The sequence below is a fragment of the Stegastes partitus genome, unplaced genomic scaffold (assembly GCF_000690725.1).
Source record: "Stegastes partitus isolate 25-593 unplaced genomic scaffold, Stegastes_partitus-1.0.2 Scaffold594, whole genome shotgun sequence".
Taxonomy (NCBI): domain Eukaryota; kingdom Metazoa; phylum Chordata; class Actinopteri; family Pomacentridae; genus Stegastes; species Stegastes partitus.
The window spans coordinates 53,197-68,558 of record NW_007578325.1 but is presented as its reverse complement, the minus strand read 5'-3'; the positions used below and the strand labels follow the sequence as shown (position 1 = coordinate 68,558).

The 15,362-nt window shown below is 40.6% G+C and overlaps 2 protein-coding genes across 2 annotated transcripts; one reads left to right on the top strand and one right to left on the bottom strand.

Annotated features, from left to right (window-relative positions):
• Positions 1 to 742: 742 nt before the first annotated feature.
• gpank1 (G patch domain and ankyrin repeats 1) lies at positions 743 to 4,266 on the top strand. Its single transcript, XM_008289125.1, has 4 exons — positions 743 to 1,765; positions 1,851 to 1,992; positions 2,092 to 2,167; positions 3,353 to 4,266. Exons 1-4 carry the CDS (start codon positions 1,313 to 1,315, stop codon positions 3,792 to 3,794), a joined length of 1,113 nt encoding a protein of 370 aa, XP_008287347.1. The 5' UTR covers positions 743 to 1,312; the 3' UTR covers positions 3,795 to 4,266.
• Positions 4,267 to 6,048: 1,782 nt separating this feature from the next.
• On the bottom strand, positions 6,049 to 15,338 carry LOC103362691 (cytochrome P450 3A30-like). Its single transcript, XM_008289124.1, has 14 exons — positions 15,216 to 15,338; positions 14,978 to 15,071; positions 14,776 to 14,828; positions 14,194 to 14,293; positions 13,172 to 13,285; positions 12,998 to 13,086; positions 11,393 to 11,535; positions 11,177 to 11,304; positions 8,527 to 8,602; positions 8,254 to 8,414; positions 8,073 to 8,140; positions 7,428 to 7,586; positions 6,781 to 6,943; positions 6,049 to 6,695 (listed from the first exon to the last, which is right to left on the bottom strand). Exons 1-14 carry the CDS (start codon positions 15,284 to 15,286, stop codon positions 6,594 to 6,596), a joined length of 1,521 nt encoding a protein of 506 aa, XP_008287346.1. The 5' UTR covers positions 15,287 to 15,338; the 3' UTR covers positions 6,049 to 6,593.
• Positions 15,339 to 15,362: the final 24 nt, after the last annotated feature.

The window sequence follows — 15,362 nt, the reverse complement described above, 5'->3', positions numbered from 1 at the left end:
AGCAGGTAAAGTGATAGAGTCCTGATGTGATCTGCCAGATGCAGATGCATTGAAAAGTCTTATTGCTGTCTGTAGGAAAGAGCCCCTGTAATGTTCCTTGGAGCAGCGGGGTTGTATCAGTCTGTTGCTGAAGATGCTCCTCAGATTGTGCACAGTTTTATGGAGGGGGTGCGAGGTTCTTTTTTGCCATGATGACCAGCAGTTTAATCAGCATCCTCTTTCTTGTAGACAGCCTCTGTGTTGGTGGACCACTCCAGCTTGTTGTCCAGACTCACTCCCAGGTTCTTGTAAGTCAGTCCTGTTGAACATAGAACAAGAACATTAATAATTCACACAAACACGTGTCCACTCCATTAATGTGACATTTCACACCTTATGTAGATTTGCAACATGACACTCTTTTCTTGTGTTTTTATGACGTGTCTTTCCATGCAGTGTAGTTTTTGTGCATTTTGTTATTGCCAGTATTACTTAAATGAATTTAAATATTTCCTCCACAACTCCCAAAGTAGCTGCTGATACACTGTCTATATTATATTATGACAGCATGAAACGGGACACTCTGTGGAGAACTTTCTTTTCCAATTCAGAAAAAGAACATCATCTGCCTGCTGCGTTTGGGTTATTGTTTTGTATTATTAATAATTTTTCACTGCGGAAATAGTAGAAAGTGCAGCTGAACAGACGACCTCCACTCCGCCAGGGGGCAGCACTCACCGTTAGCTGTGTCCGACTGATGACAGAGTTTCACAGGAAGAAAACAGGGCAACGTTAGCTTGAACGATTTAGCTGATATTAACATCATAGATATGTACATATCTATGATATTAACTACCATAAATAGTTGCGTATCAAGGTGACATCTGTCTTCATCTCGACTGCGCTTTGAAACAACCCCGGTAATGTTACCGGACTGAATACTTGAGCTCGTGTTAAATAATCCAGCTTTAAGGTGTTTTAAAGCTAATGCTAATGCTAGCCAGTGGTCGACAGTTAGCTCACGGTTAGCTAGCTAGTCTTTTACGAAGGCTGTCGTGTTTTTTAGATAACTAGACTCGGTGTAATTTGTATTTTGTTTAAGGTGGTTTGTAAACTGGTTTGTGGACCGTTTACTACTTTTCTTTTACGAACTAGGCACAATTTGAAGCTAATAGTAAAAGAGAAACAGACTACTTGTTGGACGCTAGCTGCTATAGCAAGACAGCTCAAGCTCGCTTATTTCCTACAATAGGAGTCTATTTGCCAGCCGCACTATTGAGTAAAAGAAAAGAAAACCTGGCACCTGTGATACCTGAAGTTACAATAAGTCCCTATGGCTTCTTTCGGCTTTACTCCTGCCAGCCAGCAGGATGTTTTTAGCATTGAAACAGCACCATCCAGCTCAAAAACAGCCAGTGTGCTTGGTGGAGAAGAGGCCAGGCAGTTCTATGAAAACCTGATGAAAGATGACACAGGGCAAGATGGATCAAGGAGGGCAAATAGCAAGAAGGATCATGACAGAGAGCATCAGATGAGACAGAGGAGCAGAGAGTCCAGTCGAAGACTGAGGAGGAGAGTCAGGGCTGTAGGAGCTCTGCAGGGTCAAACCGATTCTGTAGCGCAAAGAGGAATTAGTGGTGAAAGTGAAGGTGACCAAAGAGGAGACACAAGCAGCTCAGAAAGGTCTGCGGAGCTCAAAGGACTCAGGCTGCTGCGCTGTGCCCACGAAGGGGACGTCTCAGGCATCAGAGAGCTGCTGTCGAAGGGAGTCGACATCAACTTTCAGGTACAACACTTACAACTCAGTGTCTTCTCCGTTTAGGAAATATATTATTTATATTTGCTTCATGAGCATCTGTTTTTCTCTCCAGGATACTTTCTTCTGGACGGCTGTGATGTGTGCCAGCTGGTCAGGACAAAGAGCAGCAGTGAGGCTGCTGCTGCAACATGGAGCCGCCTGGGTCGGAGTGGTTGATACGCAGGGCAGAGACGCCCAAGACCTGGCACAAGAAGGTATAACTGTGCATCTGTCAGTAATAACACTCTTCATTATGTCTGTGTTCGATTGCAGAGTGAAGTTAAACTCATCCATTTTTGTCTGTATTTCCTCAGCGGGCCACAATGATGTGTTGGAGGAGTTGTTGAACTACGGGAGAAGTACACAGAGAGAAACACAGTCTAATAGCAGGTTAGCACACACTCATTTGTGTGCAGTTTTTTTTTCTTTTAACACAAAGTTTTAATAGACTATCCAGCAGACATTGCCATTACTGTCATTTGTTAAAGCAGACATTTTGACCCTACCTACATCTGATAAATGACAGTTTCAGAAAAGTTGCTGGTATTTCTTCTAATTCCTTAATTAAACAGTGTCAGTTTTCTGGTGTCCTGACTGTGTCGTGCTACACATTTCCATATCCCAAGTCTAATCTTGCCCCAACCAATCTCATCTGGTATTTCTGTCGGCTGTATACTAGGCCAATATAAATATTTGAGTGTTTTTTTTTTTTTAAAAGCTGATAACATCTCAGCTGCTTTGGTTTTACATAAACAGTTTTAATGTTAACTTAAATCCAATGACTAAAAACCTGTAAATATGATATTTACTAAACAGGACTTTATGCTGTAAAAAATCATCAGTTTATTTATTACCGCAGTTTCTTGTTGTTGATAAGCTGATGTGTATGTACGTGACTGTGTAGGTGTGGTACATAGCTGTGTCGTGAGCTATACACATCCACTAAAGGCTGAAGTAAACATTGGGCCTCTAAAGGTTTTACTACAATAAGCAATAGTGTAATTGTAAAAAGCAGTGCTGAGTTAAATACAACAAATGAAATCATATGGGTTTAAAAAAAAATAAGGTGAGATACTATAAAAAATTAACAGACGAAAGGTATTGAGGAAAATTAATCTATAAGAGCGTAGCAGGTTTTTCAGGTAATTACTGTAACAGTTTATCAGTTAGAAACAATGAATCCCTGGTTAAAGAGAAACACGAGAGGCCTTGCAGGTAGTGATTGTGTGTATTGCTATGCGGAGCACAACATGAGAGTATTTAAGTTCACATAAGAATGATAGAGGTGATTAGCCCCACCCAGGCAATAGTCAGGTGCACACACGCAACGAAAATGATTTTGCTTGCTGTAATCGTTCACCCTGTTTGAACTGGGCCTTAGAATATCCCTTCCTTTGTTAGCGATGAGGAAAAATTTGTCGACCATTTGGCGCTGACTAGACTTCTTTCAGGTTGCCAACCGAGTTAATGTACTTATGGGCAGCAGAATATTCTGTCAAGACAGATTTTGAAAAGCTGTAACTTGTGCCTTTAACACTTCTTCTCTGACTCATGTTGTCTCCTGTTTCTCCCCAGAGCCCACCAGCCTCAGTGGTGCGAAGTGTGCTGTAGCGAGTACAGCAGCAGCTTGTCGTCACATCTCTCCTCCACTCTGCATCTGTTCAATCTGCGGCGTCCTCCGCCCACCCCCTACTACTGCCTCCCCCCCTCCAGCAACAGCTATAAGATGATGGTTCGTTGCGGCTGGAAACCAGGGACCGGACTGGGGCCCGAGGGAGAGGGGCCGAAGCAGCCGGTGGCTACTGTGTTGAAGAGGGACCAGAAAGGTCTGGGGTATGGACAGATGAGACGAGCTAAAGTTACTCACTTCAAAGCGAGGGATGGTGATGCTGTGAAACATCCGTCCAGGGAGAAAGAGGAGAAGGGATGGAAGGCACAGAGGAAAGAAGAAAGCAAAAGAAAAGAGCAAAAAGATAAAAACTGGGAAAGAGACTTTCGTGCCTCTTTTTATCTCTGACACCTGCCTACATGGACCTATCCACCTGCCCTGTCCCTCAGACTCATCGTAAAATATTTCTGCAACAGATCAGATGGGAAGAAAAGTTAAACCGGGTACATTGTCAAGGTGTTTACCTACGGAGCCTAACGTTAATGCCTTGGCTCTGCCTCAGAGCTGCTGACGTTTTGTCCATTTATGGAGTCAACTGTGCCCTACCTGCAAGTTGTATCATGGCCAAATGTGGCATGCGGGACAACTGTGGCTGATCTAACCTTTATGCTGAGTGTGTTAACTCCGTCTAACTGGCTGAAGGTTTACTGTTGATGCCCTAAGACGGTGTCATAATTAGCTTTTACATGTGTTTATCGTAAAATACATGAGACTTGCTGATTTAATCAGCATCATAAAGAAGACTAGTTATTGTTCTTGATTCAAGCGCCTTGCTGATGCTCTTTTTATACGGTATTGAAATAAAGACAGTTTGAAGATATTGGAACAGTTTATTGTATTTCTTTTAACGACCTTAGTAACAATTGTTTCTTTCTGAATGCCAGCTTATGTTATGTAACTACACAAACCAACAGCAACCTCTGCCTTAGTGGCTGCTCCAAGTACCGTCTCACCTAATTCAACACACCTGCACTTGTGACTGCTGAGTCACATGCTTGATCCTATCGGCCACATCAGCATGTCGCTTTTTATCACAGTCAAGCTGGTATTTCCTGGTTCAGTCGGGAGTGTTGACATGCTTTCAAGGGTTTATTGGGGTTAGTGCACGTCAAGCCAAATCAAGGAAATTTAACCATTCATGGCAACATGCAGCCTCAGGACAACTATTTCTCTTTAAAGTCCCAAGTTAAAAAGGAAAATGAAAAAGCCTCTACATCGTAATCCACTCCAGCAGTGCTGTGATGAATGAATAATTTGCACAATGTAATAATTGTACTGTATAGATGTTAATGTGTGCCTCCATAGATTAGAGGTAAGATTAAATGCAAAACATGCAATGCAATGTAGTGCACTGCAATACAGCACGATCACAAACATAGCCTCAAAACACACCGTATACACACGTGGACAAAATTGTTGGTACCCCTCGGTTAATGAAAGAAAAACCCAAGATGGTCACAGAAATAACTTGAATCTGACAAAAGTAACAATAAATAAAAATTCTATGAAAATTAAGCAATGAAAATCAGACACTGCTTTTGAACCGTGGTTTAACAGAATTTTTTTTTTTTTTAAAACAAAAAAAAACTCATGAAACAGGCCTGGACAAAAATGATGGTACCCGTAACTTAATATTTTCTTGCACAACATTTTGAGGCAATCAGTGCAATCAAATGATTTCTGTAACTGTCAGTGAGACTTGTGCTCCTCTCAGCAGGTGTTCTGGTCCACTCCTCATGAGCAGACTGCTCCAGGTGTCTCAAGTTTGAAGGCTGCCTTCTCCAGACGCCATGTTTCAGCTCCTTCCACAGATGTTCAATAGGATTTAGATCAGGGCTCATAGAAGGCCACTTCGGAATAGTCCAATGTTTTCCTCTGAGCTATTCTTGGGTGTTTTTAGCTGCGTGTTTTAGGTCATTATCCTGTTGCAAGACCCACGACCTGCGACTGAGACTGAGTCTTTTCTAGGGGTACCATCATTTTTGTCCAGGCCTGTTTCATGAGTTTACTTTTTAAAATAATTCTGTTGAACCACAGGTCTGATTTTCATTGCTTGATTTTCATAGAATTTGTATTTATTATTACTTTTGTCAGATTCAAGTTATTTGTGACCATTGTGGGTTTTTCTTTCATTAACCGAGGGGTATCAACAATTTTGTCCTCGTGTGTAAGTGGGAAAATGGATGACGCAAATTAGCAGTAAACCTTCCCTTATAGTTTTATAGATGAGGAATTGCATTGCAGGACACCTTGCAGTTATTTTTGTATTTGTGTGTCATTAGGAATAAAGGGCATAGCATGCCCTGTTACTTTTTAACTAGTGCTCTTTTATTTTCATGCCCCCTTTTATTCAAGTCTTGATCCTTGTTTTCACTTGGCTTCCATGTACTTGGGGGAATGTCCTGTCAGTACTCCAGTTTCAGATACTAAACATTACAAGATAAGAAATTGTGTGTGTCAAAGTGGATGTGGGTGTGATTGATTATACAACGGACTGGGTCATAGTTGGATATTTACCCTTCAAGCAACATGTAAAATGACAGGATTCACAAAGCGTTACCTGACATTATGCGAAGAATTCACCCAAAGATCTGGTTATAAATGACATAAACTGTATAAAATGCTTTGTTTTAATATCATTCAAAATTCTCAGTGCACAGTACACTTTGTTACAGATTGTAAATACATATAATCAGTTTAACAACAGGGTTATATTACAAAAAATAATCTTAGAAAACAGTGTATATGTGTCTCCTGGACATCTAATGTTTCCCACTATTTAGGATATTTTTTAAAATAGAATTCTTTCAAGGTCTTTGCTTTTTCACTGAATTTGGTAGATATTGTATTTGGACCATTGCCCATTACTAATTCATGTGTGATATTCAAAGAATTCAAAATCCTTGTGTGTAAGGTTCAATTGACACAAAATGCCATAATTCATCACCATGACACACATAACCTCCAGTTATGTTCTACAGGTGTCCAACATGGTCGACTAACTTTCTATTTTGTCTCAGATCAGATTACAAGCTTCTAATAAAAACGTAAATCTTATAGTAGCTAGCTTTATGTAGCATTTTCAGTTGTTAATATAATCAATTCAGAGGTCATCTCAGCCTTGAGCATTGTATCTGTGAGCACTTTCTAGTAGTCCACACTTTCCGATTCGGTGCCACGCATCACCAGCTTTAATTGGATGGGATGAATGGGTCCAGTCAGACCATAGGGACTCATCTGTAAAGGAATCTGGGGAGTGGATAAGTTTGCTAAATCAGAAACATGCTGCTCCTTCTTTTGTAATGATGTAAGTATGGAATTTACTTATACTCACCTCTGTCTTCTCGCAGACTGAGAAGCTGTAGTTCTGCAAAACTTCCACCAACGCCAGTTTGACCATCACCAGAGCAAATCGCATCCCCAAGCAATTCCTTGGCCCGATCCCGAATGGCAGGTAAGCGTATGGGTTGATGTTCTGCTTGTTCTTCTTACTGAATCTACAAAAACAAGCATTCGCCATCAGAAAAAACATTTTATGCTTGGGGGGGAAAAAAAACGCATCCTTAAGTAGTACACCACAACATCAGCACTACTTTTCGGTGAAGTACATAGCGTTGATCATCTTATAACAATGCAATAAAACCTTGGAATCTGGCATCATGTCGATGTTAGTGAGACATGTATCACCCACCTGAACATTACTGCAGACCAATAGTTCTTTCTGCCAGCTGTCATACTTTTAAAACATAAATACTTTAGGCAAAATGTATTAGTTTTAGTAATACGTGGAACAGTCTCTGTAACAATTAGCCAGAGACTGCATCATAAAACATTCACAGAAGTGATGAGGTCACCTTGTAATAGCTCCAGACCAAGAAATAAAACTTGTACATTGAATTGTACATTCTGTGTAACTATATATTGTGATGCAGAATTATTAATCATCTTAGATTTTACAAACAGGAAAACCCTGGCAGCTACCTGTCAGGGTTAAACTCCTCTGGCTCTGGCCACAGTTCGGCGTCACGGTGCAAAGCGTAGACAGGAATCATCACAAGCATGTCCTTTGGGATTGTGTTTCCATTGATCTTGACAGTTTCTTTAGCCACTCGTTCGAGTCGTGCAGCTGGGGGGTAGAGCCTATTGACAAAACAATATGTCTATATTAGAATACGCATTCAAAGCTTTTTGTTTCGAAGGCTGTTGAGGTCACAAGCCATCATTGCTCTTCTCAAAGTTTTAAAGAGTGTGACTATTGTGAATAAATGCACTATTCTTTATAGCTCTACAGAAGGCGGTGCTTTTAGGTCGTTGGTCAGTGTTTTACCACTTTGACCTGGACCGAAGTGTCTCAGAAAAGCCTTTTTGATGCATTTTCCTGATTCTTTTTACAGTTATTCATTGCCCCCTGAGGATGAAGCCTAAAAGCTTTGCTAACGGGTAGTTTGGTGTTGATCCACAGTGTGTTTGGTACAACAAGCGATTATTTTGAGTGCACAATAGTTTGACATTCAGTGTTAATATTCATCTTTAGAAATCCTTAATGCTGCTTTAATGTTACAAAAAACAGTGTTTTTTTTTGTCAGGCTGTCCTGATGTCAGCCAGCACCAGTAAATGCTCATTACCTGAGACTCTCATTGACAACACTGTCGAGGTACTCCATCTGAATCAGAGCTTCATACTGGACCGGATCCTATAGAGTTTATTACAACATAGTTTTATTTAAACACAACTCTGATTTTAGTTTCATCAGTGAAATATAAAATTAAGAAAATAACTCCAGAATATAAAAAAATTCAGTCCAGCCTTATTCGGGAAAGTAGCGTCTATCTCCTTTTGCAGGCGTTTCATGACTTCTGGATTTCTTGCCAGATTGTAGGCTAAGAAACTCAGAGTGGAGGCACTTGTCTCGTATCCGGCAAACATAAACATTGTCGCTTGGGATGTGATCTCATGATCAGTTAGACCTGTCAGAATGGATAAAGATAGAGGGAGACGAAAGGACGGCATCAAGGCATTTGCTGTGCATGCATTGCAGGATTATGTATGTGTACATATGAGTGATGCACATGTAATTACCGTTCTTTAATGTTTCTTTAGTGGGTTTAGTGATTGTCTGGCAGTTGATCAGATATTGAAGGATATCTGCTGGCTTCTGAAAAGAGATCACATGGTCATGTATGAAAAAAGAACTGTTGACCTTTCAAACAAACAAACACACATTTGTTTGACACAGTGCCAACAATTAAACGTGGTATACTTACACAACATGACACACAAAATTGACATTTTGCAGTCCTTAATTTAAATATCTAAATAAACAAATCAGTTACATGAAAAATGTGGGTGCATCGCAACACTTATCACACCTTCAGATCAATAAAAATTAGAATCAGTGGTTCCAGATTAATGGGCTGTAAGGTGGCGCAGTTGGTAGCACTGTTGTCTCGCAGCAAGAAGGTCGCCGGTTCGCGTCCTGGTGGGGGCACCGGGATCTTTCTGCGTGGAGTTTGTATGTTCTCCCCGTGCAGCGTGGGTTCTCTCCGGCTTCCTCCCACGGTCCAAAAACATGTTGAGGTTAATTGGTGATTCTAAATTGTCCGTAGTTGTGAATGTGAGTGTGCTTGGTTGTCTGTCTCTAAGTGTGGCCCTGTGATAGACTGGTGACCTGTCCAGGGTGTCCGCTGCCTTCACCCTGAGTCGGCTGGGATAGACTCCAGCCCCCCACGACCCTAGTGAGGATTAAGCGGTGTATAGATAATGGATGGATGGTTCCAGATTAGTTCTCAGGTAGTCTTATTTTAATCTCCCACATTGAGGTTTGGCTGTCCTTTTTGCGTTTGAAGTGCATCATCGTGCCAAAATGTGGGGTGTCAAATTTCCTATACGGAAAGAGATTGCTCAGATTTGTGCATGGAAACTTGTGTTTTTTTTAACTGAATATCTGGAAACTAAAATATGTACTTGTGAAGAAGCACCTCTCGCTAGTCCAATTCAAAACTCCACCATGAGGCCTCAGCACTGAACACTTACAGACGTAACCAATGTCCCAGAACAGTGGTTGAGTGTGTGGGTTCATTAGGGTTTGAAATGGTGTCAAGATGAGGAATGGGACACACCATAATGACAGCAAGAGAGTTTGGACCATAACATCATTTGCACTCTCCAAATTTCGCAATGAACTATGGGCAAGCTCCTTGGGAAAGTTTGCACATGTCCAGATTCACAGAAATGGCACCTTACGATTTGACAGCGGGACTGTCCTGAGCCCTCAGACACTTAAATGTTCCATGTCCCATGTCTGAAAGGGGATGCACACTGCAAAGTCCGCGAGTCTGTGAGTATGAAAACTGGGATGAAGCTTCTTTATTCATTAGTTCAGTTGATGTTTAGTTTTGCAACATGCCAACTCATGATACATTTTAGTTGATTAATACGTGGGCTTCATTTGGTTTGAATGTTTGAATTAATGAGGGTTTATTGCTCATACAGGTGTTGTTAAACTGGACTGTACCAAGTGGGACTTTGGGTTGGAGGGTGTAAGTAATCCATCCATCTATTATCTATACACTGCTCCGTCCTCTGTAGGGTCACAGGGGGCTGGAGTCTATCCCAGATGACTCAGGGTGAAGGCAGGGTTCATCCTGGACAGGTCACCAGTCTATCACAGGGCTACACTTAGAGACAGACAACCAAGCACACTCACATTCACACCTACAGACAATTTAGAATCACCAATTAACCTCAGCATGTTTTTGGACTGTGGGAGGAAGCCGGAGAACCCGCTGAGAATGTGCACCACTACACTTCTTTGTCTCGCTGTGAAGCAAAAGTGCTGACCACTGCACCACGGTGCCGCCCAGGTGTAACTAATGAATTCTCTGTTGTGTTTTACCTTCTACTAGCCTTAGTTGAAGTAAATAAATAAATAAATAATAACACTGAAGTTAATAGCTTCTTAATAGCTTTAACTGTATGTTTAGTTTTACCTTTACTACTAGCAAGGTAGTTGGACCAGGAAGTATTTAAAGGCATCGTTTGATTCATTTAGTCTTGTGTTTGTCAGCTGACTAAAGAGGGTTTGAAATCAAACTTCAGCATCACTACATTTAGAAGGAACTGAATGTAATTTGAAACTCATTCTGGACTTTGGAAACAGCTGCTGACAAAGTCATCTAACCTCATAGTCCATTTAATTTCAATTATATCATGATTTTCTTCTGCAACTGGAGTCTGGCCAGTTGACATTGTGTTATACTGTATGATGATGTTTTGTTTCATATTAAGGATTTTTTTTTATCCATCTTGGCAGAAAAAAATAGTTTCAAAATTTGATTTTCATTGATGTTCATTATCTGGTGTTGAAAATCCTGTTACATTATCAAAGACTCCAGAAACGCTACAAATGGTGAGATTTCCTTTTCAGATGCCAACAAGCATACATTTTGAAACACACATTTTTAAACCAACGTGGACGTGACGTGGACTTTTAAACATCTGTGTTTCCATAATGATGAGGCAGATGCCATTTATCAAATGAGGCCATGTGATATGACTAATATCTATCAAATTGTTGTTCAGGTAATTATTTGCAAACGATTTCTCAATTGAATTTCTGGAAATGTTCTGTCATCATGACGTACATTATCTTACCATCATGGAACAAGACTGGCTATACTGCAAGAGAAGATTTTATCCATGTAGAGAACTGCTTGTGTTTTGTCCAAACCTGCCCTGAGCTGCCATCGCGTTCTGCTCTGATCTCCTCCACAAGCTTCTTAAAGAAAGCAGTAGATGCCTTGCTGAAAATGGAGACATTTAGCAGCTCCAAGAGAGGAAGCAAGAAGGGAAAAAATCCTGAGAAGAGGAGAAAAAAAAATGCAAACAATTGCATTTTAATCACAAAATGAGGAAAACAACATGACATGGAAAAGCAGGGACGTACCTTGGAGGAAGAAAATACCCAGGGGGAAATTAAACAGTTTTGCGGCATGAGTGATGAGAGGGCTTGAAGGGCTGTTAAATAAATCGATGTCCACACCGAATGCAACGCTCACCATCACGCCCATACTGTAGGCTCCAAAGAGGCTGGAATACACAATTTATACTAAGCAGTGCTACAGATAGGCCATTTGAGTGTATTTGCTTCACAGCTTTACTAACGCTGTAAAGAAACATCAGCTGAGTTTAAAATGTTGGTGAAATCATTGAGGGACATTATAGTTAGAAAAGTGGATCTGGGGATTTTAAAGATGTCACAGAAACTGTACGTTCTCTAATTATGTGTTTTTAGTTTTGAAGGTTGCATGCTAGCTAGCTAGCGCTTGAATATATAACATGGATGAACTCTCTGCAACTGTAGTGAGTTAAAAATCATTTCAGGCTCACAACAGCGCACGACCTCGTTGGGCTTCACTCAGATCAGCCAGAACAGAAATCTGAGGCTGCATTTGGAACAAGCTCAACAAAGCTGGACAGTTAAAGACTGTCTGATAAATCTTCATTTCTGTTGAGGCTGTACAGGGCGGGCTCAGAATTACACCAACGGACCCAAACTGTCTTGTCTCAACAGTTCAGGTAACTCTGTGGGAAATGTTTTCATGTCAGACATTGGAGCCTTTAACATCAATCAATTAAAGTCTGAACGCCCCAGTCTGTCTGTATATTGTTAATGACTGTTAATCCCTCTATGCCCACATTTAACCATCTGGTATTGGTTGTGCCAAACTGGTGTCATGGATGTGACTCAGTGGACTTCAGTGGCCTCTGAAAGTCACCAGATCCAAATCCTGTAGAACACTTCCAGGATGTGGAAGAATCCAGTGACAGCTTGTGGGAGTCAATCCTATTTGGCCCTCATTGTCATGTCTGTCAAGTTTCTGTTTTGTGTGCATGTTTTATGTCTTGTCTTTCCTGTTTTATTTTGAAGTCATTTCACCGGTTGTTTCTGTTTCAGTTTTACTTCCTGCACCTGTCTTGTCACACCTGTTCCCTGATTACCTCCCCGCACCTGCTTCCCATCTCCCCTCATTACCTCGAGTATATTATTCTGTGTCTCACTGTCTCGTTGCCAGTTTGTCGGACTTTCACAGTCTTCGTACCAGCGTTCTTCCAAGTCATAGTGACAGTCTGTTTGTTACGACCTTGCTTCTGTTTTTGGACCTTGCCTTTTGCCTCTCGATTTTTGGATACCTCTACCTGGTTTGACTGACCTTCTGTGTACCGAACGCTGAACGGTAATAAACCTGTCTTTTTGCCTGAACCTCTTCTGTGTCGAGCATTTGTGTCCGCCTGTTCTGATCTGAGTGAGTTCGTGACACTCATGTTGAAATGCCAAACTTTATAGTAGCAACAGACATGTTTACCACCTGGTACAAAAAAGAGTTCCGTCCTCTATAGCTACTCTCTACCTTTGTGACAAATGTACGGGGGTGAATTTTCAGAAAAGTCAATTGTATTAAAGCTTAAATGTATGCATAATTAAAGGTGTGACACCTTTGAGTAACAGGTGGACCCACCTCACATTTTGTAATTTTATGGCGTGACTCACTCTTTTACAGTAACAGCTTCTTCATTTTGGGCCTTGGACTGCAGGCTGTCAGTCATCCTGCGGGAATGATGCTTCATGATGCTGTACATCTTAAACAGAGGAAGAGAGCCCAAATTAAACAGACTGGTGAACGGAATATATGCCTTGCTCTTTTATTCCTACATATATACCTACCTCTTTTATACGGCCAGAGGTGAAGGTGGGAGTGAGGATGCTACGAATCCGTCTCCACTGTTCGTCTTCAGCAATATTCACTGCATCATAGAGATCCCCATTCAGACGGAAGTTCTACAGAGGCACAAAGGTCATTGTGTTTCCAGTTATACATACCCATGGAACAGCTGTTAGTCATAGGATACTGGGCACAAAATTTGAGGCTGCAGTTGGTTTTAATTTTTGAAGAGACCAACGACAGGGGAAGTACCCGCTGCCGGATTGTAATTTGTTAATTCTTCTAATTAAGGTAAAAGCGTTGTTATTCTCGAAATGATAAATTCCAAAGGTTCAGGTAGCTGAAGTGACAGAGGCACTAGGAAGGACAGTGCGACTCTGTTGGACTGTTGGTCCACTAGGCCAGCCCAGAAAGTTTGCATGGTCAATGTGATACTTCACTATGGTAGATGTACTCGTGTATCAAAGAATGGCGCTGCAGCATCAGTAACATAGCACAGCTATTGACCTTCATGGCATCTTCAAGTGGGTAGTTTACTATGTTCTTTGAAAGAGTCCATTCGAACCAACTGTGGCATTCTCACTTTCATGAATGTAAGCTTTTAGAGCAGAACGTTTTAAACTTGGGATTGTGTTGCAAATAATTCACAGGGCGTCGATTGTTTATAAAAGATGGATGGCGCCATTATGACATCACCCATTGGTTTGTGGATGAGTTTGGAAAGTTTGTTTGCTAAATGCATGACGCACAAGTTAGTCATACCAAACTGTAGATCAGCTAAAAAGACTTAGATTCAGCTACGTTATTCAATACTCAGCAAGGACACTTATGATTTCGACACTTATAAACGGGGTTTGGCATGTTTGTCAAAAGCTACAGCATTTCTGGTTCCAGAAGCAAGGAACATCAGGAATATCCACTGTTTGGATATTTTTTTTAAATGTTATTTCTTTTTAATATGGAACTGTAGATAGTAGAGTGTACTGTCTTGTGTTCCATTTAATAAAATCTTGTGTGTTCTTACTCTCCGGTTGGGAAAATAGGTGAAGCACTCCTTCACCAAGATGGTTTTCAGCATGTCAGGATCTGTCACAGCCAGCATGGGTTTCCTTAACTCATACATACTGAATGTTAGCAAAAAAAAAAAACAAGAACATAACATTACATTGGGAAACTTAGTGTCAAACTTTAGCCAGTGGAGAAAAAGAAGAATTACCTACACTATCGCTGATACAGAATCAGAATCAGAAATGCTTTATTGATCCTCGAGGGGAAATTGCTTTTAGTTGCAGGAGCTCCCAGTCAAAAGTATTAAAGAAGTAGAAGTAAAGATATACAATAAAATAAAAGTGTTTATATGAAAATAAAATAAAAATATAACACAAAATAAATATACATTCTTGCTGTTATAAGTGTATATAAAATGTAATATAAGTACTACTATTTGTGTTATTGCACATAGAATGGTACATTCAGGGATATAAATAAGGGATACATACATACATACAGGGACCAAATAAGAAGGTCAAAGGTTCAAACCTGCAGAGCAGGTTAAAAATATGTGAAACAATAATGGATGTGTTGGTCTTCTGCTTTGCAGTCTCACCCCCATATTCTCCCGTACTTTTGAGCATTTTCCCAGTCTCCTATGTAATACACCTGATAATAAGAAACACACATGGGTCACTACATTATACATAATTGTTCTTTCCAACTCAGTGTAAAACAAATTTTTTAATTCAAACAATGGAAATTGTGATAATTAGTCATTTAGATTTTATAAATAGATTTTATAAAAATGTACTTACAGCATTCTGCTTGGTGACTGTCCCCATGTACATTGTGGGCTTGGGACCTGGGATCCCCAACTTCTCAAATACTCCAAAGGTCAATTGGCCATACCTGCACAGAACAGAGGAAACATGAAAGCATGTTCATCAGGTCACATGGTGTCGGATAAACTCCAGTTGCTTGCATAGCAAAGGCCTGACAATGAAGCATTCCTTTCAGTGAGCAATGTCACCGGGATTAGAACAAAACCCTTACATAACAAATAGGCAGATAAATGTGATCAGTAGAATCCATGTTTCTAAAGAAAAGACAGGAAGAAAGCCCATGATTGTCTCTTGCTCTCCCAAGTTGCGTTGATTTCAGGTTTGCACTGAACTCTGGTCTAGAAGGCGTGGTTTTTAC

Excerpts from the sequence above, each read along its gene's own strand:
- gpank1 (XM_008289125.1), top strand. The coding sequence starts at position 1,313 with ATGGCTTCTTTCGGCTTTACTCCTGCCAGCCAGCAGGATGTTTTTAGC. Across the intron at positions 1,766-1,850 it reads GAGTCGACATCAACTTTCAG|GATACTTTCTTCTGGACGGC; the intron begins GTACAACACTTA and ends TTTTCTCTCCAG. Across the intron at positions 2,168-3,352 it reads GAAACACAGTCTAATAGCAG|AGCCCACCAGCCTCAGTGGT; the intron begins GTTAGCACACAC and ends GTTTCTCCCCAG.
- LOC103362691 (XM_008289124.1), bottom strand. The coding sequence starts at position 15,286 with ATGGGCTTTCTTCCTGTCTTTTCTTTAGAAACATGGATTCTACTGATC. Across the intron at positions 14,294-14,775 it reads AAGTACGGGAGAATATGGGG|TATGTATGAGTTAAGGAAAC; the intron begins GTGAGACTGCAA and ends GCTAACATTCAG. Across the intron at positions 8,415-8,526 it reads TAAAGAAACATTAAAGAACG|GTCTAACTGATCATGAGATC; the intron begins GTAATTACATGT and ends CCATTCTGACAG.